Source organism: Panthera pardus, unplaced genomic scaffold (assembly GCF_024362965.1).
Source record: "Panthera pardus isolate Hobbes unplaced genomic scaffold, ASM2436296v1 HiC_scaffold_25, whole genome shotgun sequence".
Classification (NCBI taxonomy): domain Eukaryota; kingdom Metazoa; phylum Chordata; class Mammalia; order Carnivora; family Felidae; genus Panthera; species Panthera pardus.
In genome coordinates this window covers 67,290,336-67,308,980 of record NW_026526821.1, presented here as the reverse complement: position 1 = coordinate 67,308,980, position 18,645 = coordinate 67,290,336, and the positions used below count along the sequence as shown (strand labels likewise).

General features: G+C 40.4%; 1 protein-coding gene across 4 annotated transcripts in view; it reads right to left on the bottom strand.

The window, feature by feature from the left end:
* Positions 1-1,558: 1,558 nt before the first annotated feature.
* The window catches only part of STON1 (stonin 1), a 51,304-nt gene continuing 34,217 nt past the window's right edge, over positions 1,559-18,645 (bottom strand). For all 4 annotated transcript variants that reach the window (XM_019416352.2, XM_019416600.2, XM_019416431.2 and 1 more), the window contains exons 2-4: positions 14,963-16,937; positions 6,864-7,066; positions 1,559-4,600 (exon numbers count right to left, since the gene is read on the bottom strand). In XM_019416352.2, the coding sequence (XP_019271897.2) occupies positions 4,526-4,600; positions 6,864-7,066; positions 14,963-16,892 (2,208 nt within the window). In that variant the 5' untranslated portion in view covers positions 16,893-16,937 and the 3' untranslated portion in view covers positions 1,559-4,525. The remainder of the gene's footprint in view (positions 4,601-6,863; positions 7,067-14,962; positions 16,938-18,645) is intronic.

Genomic DNA, 18,645 nt, shown 5'->3' with positions numbered 1-18,645 from the left:
GATTGATGTGAATTTGAGGGATTTTATTAGAAATATAATCAGCTTATGCTATTTGATTCTTTTGTTGTTCCTGCAGAACGAGCCAAACCCTGCTCATTCCAGTAGTGGCTAAAACAGCGCTTAATGATCTGGCCACTATGAGGTTTATTTCCTGATGCAGTTTTGAAATTTAACTTCTATAGCTAGATAAAAATTGAATTTCAACACATGGCAGCTTTCTTATAAAAAGGGCAAGCAGAGAGGTTGTTAGGTTGGTTTTTATTAGAACTGATGGATCTTCGTATCTTTTATGGCCTCCCACCCAACACACACCTTATCTGAAATATATTCTGTACAGTTGCATAAAAATCGTTTATGAAACTGAAAATAGATTCCTTTAAATGAGTATCATTTCTATAATAGTAGTTGCCAAAGTTTGAAAATTCCTTAAAATTCTCCTGTGGACAAAGTTCGTATTGGTGTCGGGAAAAATTAGGAGAGTTTTTTTTTTTTAAGACTTACTCATTTTTGAGAGACAGAGTGTGAGTGGGGGAGAGGCAGAGAGAGACTAAGACACGGAATCTGAACAGGCTTCAGGCTCCGAGCTGTCAGCACAGATAATGACGTGGGCTTGAACTCACTGACCCCAAGATCACAACCTGAGCTGAAGTCAGACACCCAATGGACTTAACCACTCAGGAGCCACTAGGAAAACCTTTCTTTCAACAGCAGGTGCCCTATTAGCTCATTTGTCCAGGTTATCAACATCTTTCATTTTCTTTGAGCTATTGTCCAACTCTGTAAATTTTAGAAAACTGGTATTAATGTCCATGATCCTTGTCCATACAAATGCAAATTAGGGGCACCTGGGTGGCTCAGTCGGTTAAGTGTCCTACTTCAGCACCGGTCATGATCTTGTGGTCCTTGAGTTCCAGCCCCATACTAGTCTCTGACAGCTCAGAGCCTGGAGCCTGCCTCGGATTCTGTTTCTCCCTCTCCCTCTGAACCTCCCCTCCCTTCTCAAAAATAAATAAATATTAAAGACAATTAAATTTTAAAAAAACAAATGCAAATTAATTGTAGGTAAACTGATTGTTGATTATTGCCCTATGAATAGGTCCATTTTGCATCTATTTATAAGCTGATTTCAGAATCCTTATTGCCTGTGTCTCTGCTCTTTGAATTGTCCTTGGAACCAGATGTAACATCTTACCAGTTCCCTCATTACTTAATGAGCTAACTTAAAACTTGGGCATGTCCATATATATATATATATATATATATATATATATGTCCATATATATATATATATATATATGTATATTTTTTTATAAGAGTAATGACTATACCCTCTTTTAAAAATCATCCTTTCACATCACAGATTGTAGTTTGATGGTGTTATTTTTCCAGAATGTGCCAAGATTCCATGTTCAGTGACTCCTTAATAATGAAGCACTATACATTTGCCTGACAGAGAGTCAATTGTTTAAGATCCTTGAAATTGATTTCATACAAAAAAAAAAAACAAAAAACAGTCCCAGACCTTGCAAAAACAGATATAAGTCCATTGCACAGCAAGAACCATTTGAAATACATCTTTAATTTTAAAAAATCAATATGCAATCTACAAAATATTTTGTTACATGATTATTAAGGCTCAACCTGTTTTATATTTGTATTGCTATGACATAAAATCATATTTTGAGTAAGATATAGTAATACTTATTGTTAAGGAAGACCTTCTAACTGAATTTATAAGAAAAAGGGCTGTATCATAAATACAGTTCCAGAATGGAGGAAACTAAAACCCTAAAACTGTCCCAATATATAAATCAGGTCAAAATGCTAGCCTTTATTTATGTGCTGGAAAGTAATTATTTTCATACATTTTTAATGGATCAACTATTTTCATTCTCATAGAAAAAGGACATGTACTTAAATTCAGACCTGTACAAATGATCAGGTAACCATCAAGCCATGAATTCATTTACACGGTTAGCATGATCCTTTGACTGGTAAGGCAACCAGAGCAGAACATCTAGTCTCATACTGGTCAACTCCTTGGAACTCTGCCATTGTATCCATCAAACAACTGATCCCCAAATGGTCAAACTCATAAAGGGTTGATCTAAATGACCTAAATCAAAACGCTAGAAAGGATTTCCTCCTTCACACACATCCTTCCTCCCTCCCCAACTTAAAAGCAGGGGGGTTGTTGTTGTTTTGAAGATTATCATTTAGTTTCTGACAAAGGAAATTTCACTTCTTAATTTGTAAGTCTAAATGAATTCCACCTGATTTTTCACTTAGAGCACCATGGTCACATTTGACCTTCTGCCATTTCTGAGGTCAGAAGAATTGTATTAAAAAGCTTCTCCTCCCTTCACAGAATGTTAATTTAACGCTAAGTAATGAATATTTAAAGATCCTAATAGATGTGCAAATTAACAATTATGCTGTAGCACCCTGCTGTTAATGCTATCAACCTTTGCATTGCTGCAGAAACCAATTTGAGCTTTAGTCAGCCTTTTTGTTACTGCGTTTTCAACACTGAATCTTGAGATGCTCCAAAGGCTGGGTGGCTGGTGGGTAAATGACCCCAGCAGTGAGGTACCCACAAATACTGGGCAACCTGTGAAGCATGAGAGGTGATTAATTGAATGCTTTGCTGAAATTATTTGGAAGTGTAAATATTCATTAAGTTCATCTGAATCAGACTCTGAGTTCTTTACGGGCAGGATGCCATAAAACAGATTTAAAAGGAATGGCAGTAATTAACCCAGCTGACTTCCCTGGGATCATGGAACAGCATCAGGTCCAGCCTGCCTCCATATTTGTTCTGAGCATGACTGCAGTCACTCCAGAATGTGCCACACCAGATGATGGGGAAAGATAGTGGAATTTTTTTTTCTAGTGACACACACACAAATTTCCCCTCCCATGCAATCAACAGTGAGTCTCCAACATATGACATTATGCGTACTGTATCAAGTGAAGTTTAAAAGAACAATACCAATTCATTTTAACAGTCAACTTTTGCATTCTCTGTTTTTAAAGTAAAATAATGATGAGCATAAAATCCGCTGATTGATACAGATTATCAGAAGTGTTTGTTTTTAATCTGTTTTGAACAGATTAAAATGAATGTAGTACAATATTAAATAAAACATATGACATCAAGTCTGTGGGCCAACAAATAAATGCTGTTTGAAAGAACATTATTATATCATCAGCTCTGACTCAAAAGATATCTGATAAATAGGGAAATATGCCTCCTAATCATATTTAAGATTCAATATAAATTGAAGGTGTATAATACCACATGGAGGGCATTGTTTTTTCGGACTAAAAAATCTGTAGAATATGGAATTCATAGATTTTAAGTCTGACCTTTCACTGTAAATATTGAAAGAAAATTATAAACAGAATTTGAACTGCTGATGCTATTGGTTTTTTATTAGAAACCAAGCATTTACCTGACTTGGAAGAACAGAGATGTCACCTCGTAAAAATTCAGGTAGAATAATCTAGTGTCTTTCATTTTCTTCATCTTTTAAAGAAAAATACTCTAAATTAAGCAGAATTAGCATAAATAGCATGATAGCAGTACAAGCATAAAATAATCATAATATCATTTAGACTTCTACTCAAGAGAGGCTTATGTTAATTACAAATAATACTTTATCAAAAATACATTCTTAGAGCCTGTACTTTTGGGAGACAATATTCATGAACTTTAAAAATTCATCTCTAATATACATAAATATTTTAACTAGTGTCCAATACCATTCCATTCTGAAAGGAATCTCTCCAAGCAAAAGGCAGTATGTCTTAGTGACTTGTACTAAAATATGTATATCAACAGAAATAGCTTCTTTGCAACACACACCAGAACACAAATACATTTTGAAAATGATAACACTGTGGGGAAAGACAGGTACCAAATACAGTCGATGATTACTCACCAATGTAGGAAGAGGACAGGAAGATAAATTATTCAAAATCAGATGCTTCCACATCTCCATTTTAGCCTGTGGTTTCAGCCTCATTCTACACCTAGCCACATTCCACAGATGAGCAAGAGGGAAAATTGAGTATTTCGCTTTATGTCTCCTTTGAATGCCTCACCCTCCAGTAGAGGTGCTAAGAAGAGCAAGAAGAGACGGGACTGGAAGATAATAAATGTGGCCCCCAGGTGATCCAGAGTGCAAAACAGTGAGCCACTGAGTAATGAAAAACTCCAAAACCCTTTAGCCAAGCTGGTTGTCTGGTAGCACATTGAGTAACAGTGACTCTGAGTTTTAATGGGAAACAAAGACATCATACAAACTATAGACACATTTTAGATGAAACTCCTGCAGCACAAACATATCAAAAGCATAAAATACAGATTGTTTGCTTTCAGGTCTCCACTTCTCTAAACAAGGCCATTGGACCTGTCCGAACCCCTCTATTCAGAAGTCATTTCCACGGCACAGAGCAGATCTTTGTATGGTTTCTGTCAATTGCATATTTGAAAAGTGGGTCATCATTTACTCTTTCCACTCTACTGAGTTACGCAGTCACCAGCTTTATCTGGGTCTTCTCCATCGATTTTAATCCTCTTCTTTTCTATTTCAACCTGTATGCGAAAGTGAAACATGGCAACATTAACAAACACAGAACTAACACTGTTCAGTCCTACTTCATGCATGTGGCAAGGACCGCAGCCACCTCATCCTTTGGACACACAGTGCCTCCACGGTGTCATGCTAGCCCCGAGTGAGGCAGCCTGCTCTCCTCTTGAGCTTCACAAATCCTTCCCTCTAGGGTCAGATCTTGTAGAGGACTGAAACTCTCCTCCCTTCTAAGTCAGACATAGGGTTTAGAAAAGTACACAGAATACATACACTGATAAGACATTTAGAGTCCTGGATAGATGTGTGAACAACTATACCCCCAAGTATCATATATGGAGCCTTTGGCCCCCTTGAAATTTATAACTCACCCAAAATCTTCTAATTAAAATGAACTACTTTACAAACTAGTAAACCAGATGGACAGAACCATCCACCTGCCCCTCATCTTTTTCATTTCATCTCAAGTGTTACTGCTTCACAGAGAGGCCCTCCTGGGCCACCTGAGATAAGGAAGCCCTCCATCATTCTCTATCTTAGTCCCCTATTTTATTCTCTTCTTAGAATCTGTCACTATGTAAAACTATTTATTTGTTTACAAACTATGTTTTGTTCCCCGACTAGAAGGTATGCTTCACGAGGTCAGGGACCTGTGTCTTGTTCACTTTTGTGTCTCCAGCATCTAGAGTGGTACCTGGCACTTTGAAATTGCTCAAATACTTATTAAATAGAAGGTGACATTTTGAAACCGCCTGTCACCAAGTGTGGATCAATTAGTAAATACTATTAAAGCAGCAGGGACTCTGTTATATAATTTTGGGCTGTCCTCTAAAACAATAGGAAACTGGAAGGACCCATGCATAGGAAAATAGGAATCAATGAATTCTCCATTGTATTTGACCCACATTTCAGTCACATCTAGTACTGATACATCTAGTGTGACAGGTCAGGTTCTCCAAGAAGCAGACTCTGAGATGGAGACCGGCATGTGGAAAGTGTACCTGGGGAATACTGTCGGGGTCAATGTCTGTTGGGGGAGGAAAGGGAGGGAAGGAAGCAGACAGAAAGAAGTCGGGCTGTAATGCAGTCACCATAAAGGCTCTAGCCAGGTGAGCTGAAGCTAGGAGGGCTGCAGAGTTAACCCAAGCTGAGGCAAGAGGGTATTAATACACCTGCATCCACCAGGAAGGGGGTGTGACCCAGGCCAAGGCAGCTTTCTTCAGCAGGGCAATTCCCAGCTGCTGAGGGACTAAGTCCTTCCATCCCAAAGGGACTGCACACAATGGTACTCACCCATAATTAATTTTATCAATAGAAAAAAAAATCACTGGTCCCAAACATATAGGCTTATAAACAGATGGTCCAAAATGAAGAAAAAACCCTGAATTCTATTAGTATATCATAAACCCACCCATTGGTGTTGATGATGTCTTATATAATCACACCATTTCAAGACACTGGGGGAAATATGTGACAGAAGTTACCTCTATTATTTACCAACTTTGAAGATGAAAAGGAAAAGCAAGTTTAGAAATAGGTGCAAGTAAAAAAAGAAAGAAAAAGAAAGAAAGAAAGAAAGAAAGAAAGAAAGAAAGAAAGAAAGAAAGAAAGAAAGAAAGAAACAGATGCAAGTGTATATCACTCTTTAACTCATCTGGCATAAAAATGCAGAAGAGCTGATGGTAAACACTTAACATTGGTAGAATAACTCAGTATTTCCCAAAGGGTGCTCCACAGAATACTATTCCAGAAGATACTGACAGGTGTTCCACATGTACATGCCCATAGAGACAAGATTCAATAAGCAATGAGTTGGGAGAAACTGAGTCAAGTCTAACAAGTTTCTTTATTGCAGGACTTCTCAGAGCCTTCACTTAGCATCAATTTAGTGTATAGCATTCCCCAACTTACTTTTCTCTTGGATCACTATGTGTGTTCCATAGAACACATCTTGAAAAATGTTATTCTAACATAATTTTTATTACAAAGATGCTTCTGGAATGTGAATTTGTTTTTAACGCCCTGTTTTTCATCGAGTGCTGAATTAAGTGGCACTGGTGCTCAAGCTCCTGACATTTTCTAGAACTGAGAGAAACTTGGCTTACTGGTGACCATCAGGTTTCCAGGACGGGGCTCTTTTCTAGGTCACATAAACACACATACATATACATATACACAGTCATTCAAAAGGGCAAAACAAATATCTAATGCCAAATTAGGCCACAGCTCCAGAAGCTTCAACTTCAACCAAAGAGCTTTGGGATATACCTGAATGTTGTAGCAAGCTCTCTGATGAACATGTTTCTGTGGCTGGAAATCACTCTCCACACCCAGAGACCTGACCTCTGTCCCTGAGGCACAGGTGTCAAGCATTCCAAACTGAACAGTAGCAAATGGATACCAATCAGAGGGAATTTCTTGGTCTGATCCAAGTTCTAGTTTGTATGACAAGCAATGGGGATGATCAGGACCTTGAAGAAAAAAGCAAATGATCAAAGGATTTCAATGGCCATTGAACATTTCTCCTAAGCATAAGTATCCATCCCTCTCCTTAATAAACAATTCTGTTAGCACTATAATGAAAGTGGCATAAATTCCATTTAAACAACATACCATCAAAATTCACGATTTTGCACCAACTAGGGGAAATCTATCTGCATTTTATAACTACTGGCTTTAAAAGAAGTACAAACTCATTACTATATATATGATATATTAACTCCTAAAGTGTTTTTAATTAAAAGCATATTAAGTTTCTTTAATTACATATGACTAATATTTATATTAAGCATCATTATTTGGCTATAATATACATGGAATGTGTTTAAAAAAAAATTCTTTCCCTTAAGTAGACTGAATAAGCTCTTACAATAATTCTTAACTTATTCATTTTCTCACCACTGTTTCTTGATAGATAATGCAAAGGTAAACTTCAGCCCAAATTGGGTCACATCATTAAAATTTCTAACTTTTTAAAGTAAAGTTTACAAAAATTGCATTACATTTTGGAAACTACTCTAGGCCAAGAATTCTTTTTTCAGTAGAATGGATTATTCTTTACTAGGGTAATTCTCGCTCACCCTCCAAAAGCTTTGCCTGGAATGGATGTACGGTGTAGAGATAGGCATATTTGCTTTCAGTGCTTCAATCTAATATTTGTTTCCACTTAATTCCATTTGCCATGTATGGAGCATCTAGCCTCTGCTAGGCCAGGCTCTGCGCCAGACCCAGGGACATTGGATATACGCAACGATTTTAAGTGGGGCCGTGTAACATGTATGTATGTGTGTGTGTACACGTGTTACCATAGAGTAAAAAATATATATGTTTTCAGTGCAATCACTGTAGTAACTCTACAAAGTTGTGTGATTCTGTTGTGTCGTCCACAGCACCTACATATCCAGCGCAGCTATATTTACTTAAATAAATGTATGAGATGACAGTTATTTGAAAAGCCAGATTAAATTACTTTACCACTGACATACCTCAAGAAAGAACACTTCCATCAGAATATAGCTCTAGGCACAAAAACAAGGGTTTAAAGGATTCCACTTAATTCTTAAAAGATAAATTGCCTTTCACTCCTTACAACCTGTTCCTTGTAGAGAAACTAATAGAATTCTAAGGCTGTAAAAGGCCTTGAGAAGTCATCAATCAATTAACCAACAGCTGCTCATTAGCCATCTCCACCACTTACATGTAGCGCAGGACAGCCACGGCCTCTGAGGTGCTCTAAGCTACCCAGATCACTGCAGGCAAGTGAGAACTTTATTCACACACATACACACCCAGGGGAGATTCCATAATCCATTACCCTTTCTAGTCTGCAGTCTGCAGCAAGGAGGCAGTAAACTTATTTAAACTTAATTCAGGCACTCTTAGGTCCTTTATGGCACGGTGGCTAAGAACACAAACACTGGACCCAGATTGTGCACAGCCCAATCCCAACTCTGCTAATTAACAGCTGTAATCCTAGGCAAGTTACTTGGTCTGTCTGAGCCTGTTTCCTCATCTAAACACGGGAGTGATGAGGGGCGCCTGGGTGTCTCAGTCGGTTGAACGTCTGACTTTGGCTCAGGTCATAATCTTGCAGTTCGTGAGTTCAAGCCCCGCGTCAGGCTCTGTGCTGACAGCTCGGAGCCTGGAGTCTGCTTTGGATTCTGTGTCTCCCTCTCTCTATCCCTTCCCCGCTCATGCTCTGTCTCTGTCTCTCAAAGATGAATAAACGTTAAAAAAAATTTTTTTTTAATGGGAGTTATGATGTTGGTGATGATAACATGAACCTTACAGGATTGTTCGGAGGATTAAACAAACCAGTGGGCACACGTGGAGCATGAGAGCCATGGTATACTATAGCTGTACAGAAGTGCTGGCTGCATATGATTACTTTGCAAAATGCTCTTCAGTTATAAATCCACTATTTTTATTTAACTACTACAATTTTGATAATGAAGGGACCATGAATTCTATACTTTCAGACTGGAAATGATATTGGAGATGGTCTAATTTGATAGTCACATTTTATTTTTTTAATCTGTCATATTTTTTTAAGTTTCTTTTGAAAGAGAGAAAGAACGTGAGTGAGCAGGGGACGGGCAGAGAGAGAGGGAGAGAGGAAATCCCAAGCAGGATCTGCACTGTCAGCAAAGAGCCTGACGCAGGGCTCGATCTTACCAAACGTGAGATCATGACCTGAGCCAAAACCAAGAGTTGGACACTTAACCGACTGAGTGCCCAGGTGCCCCTGATATTCACATTTTAAAGGAAAAAATTCTTTTGGAACTTTTGCACTCGAGATTACTCACATTGAAGACCTAGTAGTATTCCAAAAATGTTAGAAACAAACTTTTTCTACCTGCTTTCCTAAAAAAATGGTAAAAGATAAAGGAGAGCATTTTTCCCTTCAAGTTTTCTGGCATGTTTTTCCTGGTTTTTTAAAACTCTAAATACTCTACAGTGTTTAATCACACACTCCCCCTTTAGACTTTGATCTCTGTGCAAAGAGGTATCATATCTGTCCTTAGCACAATGTCTGGCACATTTAAGGCTCAAAGGATATTTGTCAAATTCGTGAACAAATGAATAGAAGATAGAGGGACATCAGGTTATCTATCTCAGTAGTTTCCAGCAGGGGGCACTCTAGGGCTTTGGTAATGGTTACTCTCCAAATTTCGGACTGGGAAGGTAAATCACAAACCACCTCAGTCTACTAAGTATACGGACGGTCCTTCTTGAACTAAAATATTTCACATCTGAAAGTGAATTGTTGAGAGTTGGAGGGAATGAATGGCAGGAGGATGACACAAGTGGGGAGAGGGCAACCAATGTGCAGATGACAGCATGAAAACAAGCAAGTTTTCTCTAAAAATTGGTAACATGGGAAGGTAAGAGACAGATATATTAATTGGCACCCCCCTTACCACTCCCACTCCCCTTTCTAATTCTATGCTCTCTGCACCTCCTGTGACTAACCAGTGTTCCCATCTGTCCTCCCCACCCCACCCCCACCCCCACAAAGGATGGCGCTACCAGGCCATCCTTTGCTGTGAAATCAAAGACCTGCCCACTTTGTTAAAAGAATATTAAGCACTGGCATGCTGGTAAAAGGCCAGTAGCCCTTCCCACCTCCCTTGAAATCACATGGAAGTGAAAAGGAAAGGTCAATCCTGATCTCAAAAACTCACAGGAGGAAAGGCATTATATATATATAAACTAGTAGACTAGTTCATATATTCTCTTTCAGTTTCCAGTTTTAAAATATTTTTTTCTGGGGCGCCTGGGTGGCGCAGTCGGTTAAGCGTCCGACTTCAGCCAGGTCACGATCTCGCGGTCCGTGAGTTCGAGCCCCGCGTCAGGCTCTGGGCTGATGGCTCGGAGCCTGGAGCCTGTTTCCGATTCTGTGTCTCCCTCTCTCTCTGCCCCTCCCCCGTTCATGCTCTGTCTCTCTCTGTCCCAAAAATAAATAAAAAACGTTGAAAAAAAAAATTTTTAAAAAAAAAAATATTTTTTTCTAATAGTACTGGTTGTTCAGAAACTTGCTTAAAAAGGGTAATGTTTTAAAGACTTTTTAAAAAGATCCTATTCTTTAAACACCCAATTGATTTAAAAATTGTATAGAGAACTAGAGATGCATTCAAATAATCTGCTACTCTTTGCATGGCCCGTGAGCCAGTAGCATTTGTATCGCCTGAGCAGTGTGGGATTCAGGGGACCTCAGTCTACATTTAAAAAAATTTTTTTAACGTTTATTTATTTTTGAGACAGAGAGAGACAGAGCATGAACGGGGGAGGGTCAGAGAGACAGGGAGACACAGAATCCGAAACAGGCTCCAGGCTCTGAGCGGTCAGCACAGAGCCTGACGCGGGGCTTGAACTCACGGACCACAAGATCATGACCTGAGCCGAAGTCGGACGCTTAACCGACTGAGCCACCCAGGCGCCCCATCAGTCTACATTTTAAAAAGGTGATTCACAGGGCACCTGGGTGGCTCAGTCAGTTAAGTGTCCAACTCTTGATTTCAGCTTAGATCATGATCTCATGGTCATGAGGTTGGGCCCAGCATTGGGATCTGAGCTCAGAGCCTGCTTGGGATTCTCCCTCTCCCTCTGCCTCTCCCTGGCTCATTCTCTCTCTCTCTGTCAAAATAAATAAACATTTTTTTTAATAATTCAAATTAAAAGTGATTCACATGCACACAAAAGTTTAAGAAGCACTGTCTTAGGATAAAGATTTCCTCTCTGCCCCAACCTTACTCTTTCTACACTTCTCCTCCACAGGCAAATTGCCAGGCACCCTCTCAGTCTTTGCATTACCCTCCCCACCCACATGGTGAAGCCACATGACAGACCACAGGATCACCAGTGTCCTGCTCCAGCCCAGCTTCTCCCTGCCCCTCTAGACTACACTTGACACAGCCCCCCTGCCTTTTGTCTAGGCCCCCTTTTGGCCCACAGATCTGATCTGAACAAAGCATCTTTGATCCCAAAGGATTTGTTCTGTGAATTATCACCATATAATTGACTGGAATGCCTGGTGCTATGACCGTCTTCTAGAATTCCTGAAGGCCAGCCTCTCTGGGAACATCCACTCTTGTAACGGTTCATAGCGAGCTCAGCTGCTAGCAAATGTGGGTGGTAGGCAAGAAAGACTCAAGGAGACCCAGGGACACAGAGCAGGGGGGAAGGACCTGTGCCTAGAGGACCAGAACAGGTGTCACAGCAGAGCTACCAGGTCAGGGGTTCTCAACTCTGGCTGCATGCCAGTATGTGGGCCTCACTCCCACAGAGCCTGATTGGTCAGGATGGGGCCTAAATACGGGTCTGTTTTTAAAGCTCTAATGATTCTAAGGACTCTAATATGCAGCCAGGGCTGAGAAACAGATTTTAAAAGGAGTAAAGAGAGGATCCCAAGTGATCTCAGCCAATGGCACTATGGATCACCTATTCACCAAAGCCAGAGCCTTCAACCTCCTTGCACTCCTTCTGTCCCCCATACCCACAGGTAATCTGTCCTTTTCATGGGGACACCTCCTTTGAATTTCTCACCCATCCCTCACTCCTTCTGGGCGCTCCCACTGCCACTGGCATTGTTCATCAGGCCTCCCTATGTCTATAATCTGCTCCTGAATTTCTCCTCTGCATTGTATGCCTGACTTCCTAAAACAGAAAGGATGGTTGAAACATGGATGATTCTGTCACAGTAGAGCCTGAAAACACTCCAGAAGCCGTGCTGACAAACTCCATACCCCAAGGCATGGCTCACAGTGTCCTTCCTGCCTCAGTCCCAAAAGATAACTAAGATCCCCCACCTACATGTCTGATTCTGCTTTTTCTATCCCTGATAGAATCCTACTGATTCTTCCACACCAGGTTTAACTCTAGTGTCCCCTGCAGTTTATCACTCCTTCCTCTGGAATCCCTACTATATACACTTGTACATGCCTAGCATACAGCACACTTCCACATAGTGTATTTTCATACTTGCTTCCAGGTCAGTCTCCCCTACTAGGCTGCTACGTTGCTGGAAGTGGGAAGCATGTCTGCATCTGTCTCCCAAGCACCCAGCACAGAGCCAGTACCTACAGGAAGTTTGTGGAATGAATGGGTCTTCTTCTCAATAAATTCTTGGTGAATGAATCAATTAACTATACCATTAGCTCTGGGAAAATACAGGTTATAAAAATACAGGATCATTTTCACAAGAACATTTACATGTTGTTCTCCTTCCAAATAAATGATTCCTATGGGTTCTCACTTTGAAAAATAAGCATGGTTGCCCTGATTGGGTCTAGCAGGAGTGTCTGCTCTGAGGCAGAACAGCTGGAATGGGTTCTTTGTGAGCCTGTCCCCTGTCCCTCTTGACCCCACCTGGACAGGCCAGCAGGATGAGCCCCTAGTGCTCCTCTCTGAGGCATAATCAGGAGTCAGGTTATCACCCAGACATCAGGAGACATGTATGGGTTGAGGAGATTACAGTAGGTATTCCAGCCTGCCTTCCTCTCTTTCCCTTTGCCTTTAGCAAAATAAAAAGCAATAATATTATGATTTATATAACCCCTTTCATCTAAAAGTAGCACAGATGACTTTGAGAATAGATCATTTGGAACTTTGTACTCAAAACTTCAAAACTTGTTTCCCTAGGATGAAGATAACCTGAGAATGGTTTTAACTTGCTTCTCCAGCAAAGTTATAAAAGGCAGGAAACACCACCTCTGTGGACTGTGTCACGGAAGATATTCCCATCACACAGGAGTTGACCAGGAGGCACCACTAGAAGCCATCCAATGTGACCATGCCACCCCATCACCACCTCACCCTGCCTTAAGCCTGAGCTGTCCTTGATGTTCCTTGGGACTAGAACCATAACTAATATGAGTCATGAGAACACTGCAGAGCAGAATTCGCCATCAACCGAGAAGTGGGGGCGGTGTCAGGGAGGACGACTGCGCAGGGGCTTCCCTTTTGCACAAGGGCCTGAGGCTCTTCAGCCACCCGGCTGTGTCTCTCGCCTACTGGGCCCTGTCTCTTGCCCGAGCTACAATCAGAAGACAGGTGTTAAGCCAGCAAACTGCAAGTCAGACAAGGTGGTCCTGCACTCCCCAAAGACATGGTCCATGCTACCCCTCAAATCCATCATAGTCTGGAGCTTGCTCTTCCTTCCCCCAGAACACTGCAAGGCCTGCAGAGCAGTGTCTCTCAACCCTGGCACACATCAGGTTCACCTGGGGAGCCCTAGAAACATACAGGTGCTTAGGCCCCTCCCTCAGACATTCCAATTTAATTGGCATGGAGTAGAGCCTGGACATGAAAATTATTTGAAAGCTCTCAGGCTATCCTAACATACAGCCAAGTTTGAGAAACACTGCTATAGGTCTGCCCCAAATAAAAATGCTTCTTCTGAAGTCCACAGCCTGAAGGGTCCTAAAATGAAATTAATTTTCCCTGAAGGACTAGACCAGCTGTGAACTATTTAGAAGCAGGGATCAGATCTTATTTATCTTTAGCCCTGGCACCCAATGTGGCACTTGGTTTACCTGATGTGCTCAGTAAAGGTTTGACTGAATGAGTGAATACATCAACTCAGATCCCCCAAATTAGCTCCATAACCCAATGTTCTGCTAGAAATAACTGGACTAAAACAGGGAGCAGCCTTAATTTCAAAGTTTGCTTTTTTGCTCTATTATATACACCCACAACTAAGTTACTATTCTGAAATAAATGCAGTGCTAGGACTCTACTTTTAAAGTTCTGAATTTCTAGATTCATTGTTTTCTTGGCAAGAAAATTTAAAAATTAACTGAATTTTTAATGCTTGGGCTGTTGTCTACTTAATTCTGAAACAACTAGCCAATATGGCCAAATTAATTCAGCCAATGAAATCAATTTGGGTAAAACTGAAAGGCAATCTTATTTTGAAATAGGAGGGAATAAAACCGAAGGAGAATGTGGTACTGGCTGAGAATACAAAAAAAGTTCAGGTATATTCACAGATGAGAGATCTTTAAAGGTTAATTGGGGAGTCTTAGCTCTGTGAGCAATATTTTTAATATTTGAGGTTGGTGGTTGATGTCAAAAAGTCCAACTAGAAATTTTCCCTCAGTGCCACCATTCACAACAAAATCTTAGCTTAGGATTTTTTTTATGGTATTAAAAAATTTGTTTTAAGGTAAACTTATCTGGTAGAAATAGGCACAGAGAACAAAAATAAATCAGCTGTTTGACTAAATGTTCCACCTCCTACCAAGCGATGTAAGCAAGGCCTCACTGGACTGAAGTTATCTATCTCAGCCTGGTTTCAACCCAAGGAGACAAGTGAAAACGTTTAAGCTATTTCATGTGAAAATCAACTTGGGGTATTGAATATTTACTTGAATTTTTATCAGGAAGCCGGTCTATCTTCCATACCACGGCCCGGTAGGCACTCTCATATTTTGCTGACCCCACAGTGACCTGTATAACAGGTTCTGATTCAGGTTCATGTAAACTCCCTAGACATGCCCGGCGGTTCATTTTGGCTTTCAGGGACTTCTGCCTCTGGAGGTTCATGGTCCAGAGGGCCTTGATCCACTGTGATGGGACAGGAAAGTGTATCATTATGTTGTCACAGGACCTCAAGGAACTGGCAGAGGAAGATCTCTGAGCCAATGGGGCCATGTTGACAAAGGCCTGAAGCTCCACATACGCCCCCTGGACAACCACTACAGACTTCAGGGAAAAGGGAAGATCCTCCCCGTTATACAAAGTCTTAAAACGCATCAGTTCAAACCGGCAGGCGTCCAGTGGTACAAACTTAATGATTCTTGATTGCCCGAATTCTTGTGCTTTCACACACTTATGAAAATGATAGTCGAGAATATCAATCCCCTTCTTTTCTGGGTCTTTTTCAAAGTAGCGATCATTTCGCTTCTGCAGCTCGAGGTCATTCAAGGTTAAAAAGCATTCTGTGTTCCCATTTACAAAAGAGAGGCAATAGATCTGAGTTATGACAGCACTTTCAACCAATTTTCCTTCTTCTTTAGTGATTTTGCCCCAAAAGTTGTCCACAATTTCTAGGGAAATTTCTTGTTCCTCATAGTTCTTTTTTGGTTTTGAACTAGCTGGCAGCTTTGTCAGCTCCTCCTCCACAGTAGTCAGGAAGTCAAGGAAATCGTGGTACTCTGTGGACCCCAACTTCAGCATCTGTTCGATGTCTGGTTCATGAACTACTTCTGTCTTAGAATGGTATTTCCTTTTTTCTGTGTAAGACACATGTTCAATCTTCACAGTATGGATTTTTCCTGCCACACTACAGTTCTCAACTTTTGGTTCAGAAAGCCTGCAATGTGGATCGAGCTGTAACTCCTTAAATGGTTTTTCTAACCCCTTCTCATAATACATTTGCAAAATTCCTCCAGGTAAGACTTTTAGAAAAATTGGTCCCCACTGACGGGAAGACATCATGTTCTTCTTCTCGGGAATTCTCAACATAAAAGACCATCCGGGTTTTGGCTGACTCCTGAAGAGCATGGGGGGGACAAAGGAAGAGGCAGTGTCTTCACCATACAGAGACTGCATAGACAAATTTCCATATGAGTCTTGGTTCTCAGCTGATTGAAGATGTTCAAGCTTCTCACAGATATAGTTGAGTGAACACTGATTTAAGCTTTTTTGATCGATAGGCATCTCTTTGTCTCTTGGTGGGTAAGCCTTTCTGCTTCCTGAAGGGTCAAAGATGAACTGGGAAGCACTGCCTTCATCTTTCCAAAATGGACTTGAAAAAGCACAGCCCTCCCGAAAATACTGAAACTGGGGAGTATCACTTTGAAACCCTAGGCTTTCAGCCTGGGGAGGGCTAACTTCTTCCAGAAGACCCACTTTGGGAGCTGGATGTGTACATGAGTGGTCACTGGGTAAGGAAGCATGGGATAAACAAGTTGGTTTGCTAGGCAATAAGGAAGAGCCTGCTCCTGATATTATAAGTGGACTGTTTGAGGATGATTCTGGGATAGGATAAAGCATATGAGTCCCTGCTTTGGGGATGCCAGGAATACCTGGGAAGTCCTTCGTAGGTGTAGAAAGAGGAGAGTTACTTGGAGGTCCTGGACTAAAGTAAAAGTCTATGATGGGAGAGGAGAGGGGGGTATTGCTGGCAGAGGAAGATCCACTGGGAAACTCCTTAGCACCAGAGAGGTTCAGCTTAAGTCCATTTGGCCTACAAATGCCTTGATTCTCCAGAGGTAAATTCTTTGACTTTTGAGAAGATTGAAAAGCAGGGTCATCATCAAATGTGACCCAGTTGCCTGGGTTTGTGGAACACATCTTTGGAATCAGATTGTGGTCTTGTCAATGAATCAGATATGGTGTCTGTTAAAGGAGAAAGAGATAATAAGAATATTAAATGAGGAGGAGGAGAAAATTCCAGTTACTTTAGTTCTGAGAAATAGGTGATTTAAAAGCAACCAGGGGCACCTGGCTGGCTGAGTCAGTAGAGCATGCCACTCTTGATCTCGGGATCATGAGTTCAAGCCCCCATTCTGGGCACAGAGCTTACTTACAAAATAAATAAATAAATAGAATAAAATGTTGTCACAAATAAAAGTTAAAAAACAAAAGAATAAAAATAAAAGCAACAAGATTTACAGATTGACTGAGTTCAAATAAATGCTTAAGAACTGTAATACTTCTGATGGCTAAATGGATTTTTTTAAAAAATGCAAGATCTAACCATATGCTGTGTACTAGAGACTCATTTGAGATTTAAGGACACACTTTCAGTTGAAAGTAAAAGGATGTAAAAAGATACTCTATACAAACAGAAACAAAATGAGAGCAGGCAGGAGTGGCCATACTAACATTGGACAAAATAGACTTTACATCAAAAACTGTCACAAGAGACAATGAAGGACATATATAATGATAAAAGGGCCAGTTCACCAGGAAGATATAACAATTACAAGTATATATAAAGCCAACATCAGAGCACCCAAATATATGAAACAAACATTAAAAAACTGAAGACAGTAATAGCAACACAATAATATCAGAATTTCAATCCTCCATTTTCAATAATGGATAGAACATCCACAAAGAAACAGAGGACTTGAACAACACAACAGACCAAGTGGACATTTCCACACAACAGCAGCAGAATATATGCTCTTGGGTCACCTGGGTGGCTCAGTTGGTTGAGCTTCCAACTTCGACTCAGGTCATGATCTAACGGTTCATGAGTTCTAGCCCTGCACTACTGACAGCTCAGAGCCTGGAGCCTGTTTCGGATTCTGTATCTCCCTCTCTCTCTGCCCCTCCCCTGCTCATACTCTGTTTCTCTCTGTCTTTCAAAAGTAAATAAACGTTAAAAACAATTTTTTTTTAAAGAATACATGTTCTTCATAAGCATACACAAAACATCCTCCAGGACAGATCACATGTTATGTCACAAAACAAGTCTTAACAAATTTAAGAAGACTGTAATCATATACAATATCCTGTCTGACCACATCAGAATGAAACTGGAAATCAACAGATGGAGGAAAACTGGAAAATTCACAAATGTAGAAATTGAACAACACACTCTTGAACAACTAATAGGCCAAAGAAAAATCAAAAGGGAAATCAGAAAATATTTTGAGGTAAGCAAAGTGAAAACACAACAAACCAAAACTTATGGATGTAGCAAAAGCAATAGAAAGAGTGGAGTTTATTATTAAAAAAGAAGATCTCAGATAAACAACCTAATGTTACAGCTCAAGGAACTAGAAAAACAAACTAAGCCCAAAGTTAAAGGAAGAAAAGAAAGAATAAACATTATGGCAGAAGTAAATGGAGTAGAGAATATAAAATAGAAAAAAAAAGGAAAACTAAGAGTTGTGTTTTTTTTTTTTAAAGATTAACAAAATTGACAAACTTTTAGCTAGATGGAGAAAAAAAGAAAATCCTCAAAGCCAGAAATGAAAGATGTGACATTAAACTTATGTCACAGAGGGGCGCCTGGGTGGCTCAGGGGTAAGCATCCGACTTTGGCTCAAGTCATGATCTCACAGTTTGTGGGTTCGGACCCTGCATCAGACTC